This window comes from Cyphomyrmex costatus, unplaced genomic scaffold (assembly GCF_001594065.2).
Source record: "Cyphomyrmex costatus isolate MS0001 unplaced genomic scaffold, Ccosl1.0 scaffold971, whole genome shotgun sequence".
NCBI classification, from domain to species: Eukaryota; Metazoa; Arthropoda; class Insecta; order Hymenoptera; family Formicidae; genus Cyphomyrmex; species Cyphomyrmex costatus.
Window position 1 is genome coordinate 16,359 of NW_017280563.1, and position 5,591 is coordinate 21,949.

The following is a 5,591-nucleotide window of genomic DNA, read 5'->3' on the forward strand; positions in this document are numbered from 1 at the left end:
CGAGTTCAGCTTCCGATTCTGATGAGTGCGAGTAAGAGAAATGATCATTTCTCTTACTCGCACTCATTATGCGCAGCACTACTAAATTCACGAGCGCTGCGAGTGTCGAGAATCGGAAACGGAACTCGAAACCTAAAATGGGTTCATGTCTTGTAGACTGGCGAGACCGAGTGGAGTCTCCTTATATCTTCCTTCATGCATATACATAAAGAATTTGATTGGTCCATTGACTCATGCATGAGGAAATGGGCCAATGAAATTCCTTATGCACATGCCAGGAAGTAAGATATAAGGAGACTCCACTCCGTAAAATAAAAGTGGACCCATTTTAGGTTTCGAGTTCAGCTCCCGATTCTGATGAGTGCGAGTAAGAGAAATGATCATTTCTCTTACTCGCACTCATTATGCGCAGCACTACTAAATTCACGAGCGCTGCGAGTGTCGAGAATCGGAAACGGAACTTGAAACCTAAAATGGGTTCATGTCTTGTAGACTGGCGAGACCGAGTGGAGTCTCCTTATATCTTCCTTCATGGCACATGCTTTATGCGTTATGCAAAAGTGTGTGCTGCGGCCTTAACCTGCATTTCTTATTAGTTCTTATTCTAATATTAAAGAGGGGAGCACAGACTTTTGCATAACGCATAAAGCATGTGCATAAGAAATTTCATTGGCCTATTTTCTTATGCATGAGTCAATGGACCAATCAAATTCTTTATGTATATTGTTTATGCATTATGCATAAGAGAATCAACCAATCAAAATGCTTATCTTCTGTGAATTGGGAGGAAAAGAAGGACTCTGATTGGTTGATTCTCTTATCCGTCATGCATAAAGCTGGTTCTACATTGGACGCAAGCAGCAAATTGCATGGACGCAAGTTTGTTGCGACAGCCAATCTGAAGCGTTGATTTAAAAATGTAAGCTTGAGATTGGCTGTCGCAACAAATTTGCGTCCATGCAATTTGTTGCTTGCGTCCAATGTAGAACCAGCTTTATGCGTCAAGCAAAAGTGTGTGCTGCGGCCTTTAGTGAGATTTTGACCACACCCTATTAGTTGGTTTGTTAATGTAAAGAGGAAACAGAAGATGTCAAAGAACGTATTTGATTTATTGGCTCGAATTAACTAGTCGATGATTTGTTTTCTTTTTTTTATACATTTCATGAAGTTTTATATAGATTTACTTTTCTTTCCTAACTAAAAAGAACAGACCATTGATTCCAGAGCCGATCGAGTCAACAAATCGAATATATGCTAAAGAGATGAAAAGAGATTGCTGTGGTTTATTGTGTCTTTTTAGAAAAGAATTCGAAGAATTACGTTACTAATTTAATCAGGGTGTATCAGACTCGTTAAATTCGTCCCTTCATAAATTGTTAGATTTAAGTAAATAGTGAGCTAAAGTGTATTTGCCAATTTAATATTATTTCCATTTGTTCTCTCGGGTCAGATAAAACGGTGTAAAGTTTTCCAGGCTTATGAAAGTCGATTAGTTAATGCGAATGTTATATTATAACCTGTAAATTAACTTTCACAAGTATGGTAAGTCATCGAACTTTGATTTGTAAGTCTAAGTCCACAATCTTGCTTTAGAAGGCCTTAAACCGTAAATCGAAAGAGGTTAAGTATCATTAATTTGTAACTTTAAACTGTTTTTGCACAGTCTTTAGTTTTTAACTATTAGACTTAAATCATTCGAGCAAAACCCAATTTTTCTTAGCTTACGGCTTAAAAGTATAAGTTCTTTGATCATTATTTCATTATTTACAACTTATGGTCTATAGACTCTTACATTGATTCTATAATAAGTTTGTAGTTGGTAATCCTAGATCTCTTATCAATAAAGTTGACCAACGGACAACTTGTATGACTAATGTTGATTAGCTAATTTTACCAATTAAAACCAAAACTTTTACGATAGATTTATTGTAGAATCAACTTTAAAGCAAAGTTGTGTGAACTTAGTTAGCTATTAATAATAGCGTTCTTTTAATCATAATGATTATGGTTGTTTCAAGATAAGTGTGCTCTAATAACAATTGTAGATTTCAAATTTTAAGTAAAAATGTTTTGACTTCTTTAGCTAATGTCATCATACATGATCTTGCATGTATATGGATTTGTAGTATAATTGAAATTGTTAACCCTAGCTTAGTTCATATTGTTCATTTGATACAAGTACTAACAAATAATTTTCTATTGAATTATCTTAATTTCAACAATGTATTTAAAGAATGATGTATTAATTGATATAATATGAATAAAAATAATTAATTATTAATAATTTAAAAATATAAATAGGGCACAAATTAATTTAACGAATTATTTAATTCATATATTAATACAAAAGCAGACGTTTCAACTCTGATCGGGTCATTTTCAATGATACAAATATTGTACTTAAAATTAAATTAACATTTTTTCTATACAATCTTCCTATTGTTGAAAATCGTGGAAACAATGCGTTAAGTTTGAACATTCATAATTGCTTGTGTTTTATCTTTGATCCTAATAAAAAGTATATAAGTAAAAATTAACATTGTTCAAAATTCAAATACAAATATAAAAGTCTTATTTACCTTGTCAAAAATAAAATTAAAAAATGTTATATGTCCATGTGTAAATTTCTTCTGAGTCAATTTGTTATAAAATATATTTGAAGTAATAAAATAAGATAATTTGCAGCTGTCAAAACTGAATACATATCATTGTGAAAGTAAATAGGATAATGTCGTTGGAATAGAAAGTCAAAGGATGAAAAAGAGGAAAAACAACAAGGAAAGACGAATTTAAGATGAGGATAGGGAATGTATCATATTGGTGTACATTTCGGATAATGACTCTGTGTCATTTTGTCTGTTTATACCATGTGTCTGTTTTTTAATATGAACCATCTCAGATATTAATCTTTTTTTATAAGGTTCTATATCTAAGATTTCGACATTATCCCATTTAATTATTAATACTCATCATATAGGTATATATTCACATGTATTGCTGAAGTAAAGATATAATAATAATTCAATAGAAAGTTACTAATTAGTACTCAGCCATATCAAGTATACGATGAAAACTAGGCCATTAACACAAAGAAAGTTTTAACTGAATTGTGAAACATAAGCCATAGTCATAGGTCAACATACAATGTTTTGATCAATCTACAATTATGATTTGTGTTAAATGACTAAGGTCATCTTTGTGCTTAAACCAGAATCTACAAAAAAATACAGAGTACAATAAAAATACAGAGTACAATAAAATACAGAGTACAGTAAAAATTGTGGATGGTCATAGGATTTTAAGTTATAGGAAATTGATATCGATCATAGTTGATTATTATTCTCATAATATTTAACTATGATTGATCAATTTACTATGACTTAAAGACTCCACAACTATCTAAGACTTCTATTGTAAACCCTTCTATTGTAAAAACTACTGACTACTGTGATTATTGTGAAACTAATGTAATATTTAATATTTTTATTCTTGTAATTTGAAATGTTCTAGAGTCTACTTTTATATTTAATTGTTAATATTTAATATCTTTCATCATATTTATTATATTTATTTTTTACAGTCGGGTACATTAAAGCCCTATTTGACAGCAGTTAGACGTACACTTACTGCCGCTATGTGCCTGGAAAACTTCTCCTCTCAAATTGTAGAAAAACACAACAAGCCGGAAGTAGAAGTACGGGCAAGCAAAGAATTACTTTTAACACCCATCTTGATAAGTAGAAATGACAAGGAAAAAGTCTTGATCGAATCCAGTATAAATAGTATGAGAATAAGTATTGCTGTGAAACAAGCTGATGATCTAGAAAAGATTCTTTGTCACAATTTTACAAGATTTATGACAATGAGGGCTGAACATTTTATGATTCTCAGGAGAAAACCAGTAGAAGTAAATATCTGATAATAATTAAATTTATTTGTAAGCTTTTAAGCTTTTATGATCTATAATATTGTATTATTTATTTTTAGGGTTACGATATTAGTTTTTTAATTACTAATATTCATGTAGAACAAATGTATAAACACAAGATAGTAGATTTTGTTATTCATTTTATGGAAGAAATTGATAGAGAAATAAGTGAAATGAAATTGTCAGTTAATGCTAGAGCACGTATATGCGCAGAGGAATTCCTAAAAAGAGTAAGTATTCAAATGTACTGTCCATATCCTACTTAATAAATATTACCTTATTCAATATTGGGTTTTCTTTTCAGTTTTAATTCATTTATTATCGACTTTCCAAGGTATCTATTGGAAGAAATTATAATAAAGGATATACACAATAGTATTGTTCAATGGGTCGTACAATTTTTGGTAATTTGAACAAAAATGAAAGATTTTTTTTAGTATCTAGTGACATGTCCTTATTCACATACTATTTTAGATTGATTATTCTATAAAATATTAAATGAATTGATATATAAATCATCAATGTTAATTTTCTTGAAATATTATATAGAAATACAAGCAATATTAAAAATAAAAATAATTTTATTTAACTAATACAAATACGAAGCCCCTATAGTCAATTTGGGGGGACTACGTATATTAGTTAATTATTAATTTCATTTAATTCGTGATAGTACCGCAGTAGTTTATATGTAAACGATTAAAAGATTCAAGCTAGAATTTTATTTAATTTTTTATCAAAAAATGAATGATTTTTTATATATTTGGACAAGTTTTTTATTAGTTGATCAATTGTATCGTACGCAAATGTAATCTTATTTTGTCAAAGTTGCATTTGCGTATAATGCAATCAATCAATGAAATAAAAACACGTCCATAATCGACATATTTAGGGCCTGAGCACAAAGATAGTCGTGGATTGTCATAAGCCCGTTCTACAATAAGTCGTATGTCATGCCGTAAGAAATTAACCAATCATGGTCGATTGTTTTCAACTGTGATTGACCAATTTCTTACAGCACGTCAACGGCTTCCAACTTATTGTAGAACAAGTTTAAGCCCGGATCTAATAATAGATTTTTAAGTCTTAAGCCATAAGAAATGGACGAATCATAATCGATTATTCTCCTCGAATTCGACTATAATTAGTTAATTTCTTACGGCTTAAGGCTTAAAACACTTATTGTAGATCTGGGGTAATAGTTTTCGACAGTTTTGAGTCAACGCACAATAATTATAAAGATCCTTACGGCCTATGACATGTTTATATAGATCCTTGCGTTGACTTACGATTCTGTCGGAAACAGTTATGGGCTTTCTACAATAAGCCATAAGTCATAATCCGTAAGGCCAATTTCACCAACGTCGGTTAAGCTAACCGACGATTAAAGTGTCAACCGTGATTGGTTCATTCTGGTCAAAGACAAATGCGATTGGATAATTCTATTGGAATTAACCGTCGGTTAACTTAACCGACGTTGGTGAAATTGGCCCTAAACCAGTCAACATGTCAACTTCACGATTTCTAGGGGAAACCGTATGAATGCTCGGTCTAGGTATATATATCGTTGGCCAAGGCCTAAGGAAATTAACGTTGTGGATTTGCTACTGCTTAAGCCCATGACACATAGAAAAACGTAAGGCCGTAAACGTAATCAGTAAGC

At 31.2% G+C, this 5,591-nt stretch overlaps 1 protein-coding gene across 1 annotated transcript; it reads left to right on the forward strand.

The window, feature by feature from the left end:
* The first annotated feature begins 1,051 nt into the window (after positions 1 to 1,051).
* On the forward strand, positions 1,052 to 4,343 carry Arpc4 (Actin-related protein 2/3 complex, subunit 4). The gene is made up of 4 exons (XM_018550452.1): positions 1,052 to 1,542; positions 3,581 to 3,907; positions 3,988 to 4,158; positions 4,233 to 4,343. The coding sequence occupies exons 1-4, from the start codon at positions 1,540 to 1,542 to the stop codon at positions 4,236 to 4,238; spliced, it is 507 nt and encodes a 168-aa protein (XP_018405954.1). The 5' UTR covers positions 1,052 to 1,539; the 3' UTR covers positions 4,239 to 4,343.
* Positions 4,344 to 5,591: the final 1,248 nt, after the last annotated feature.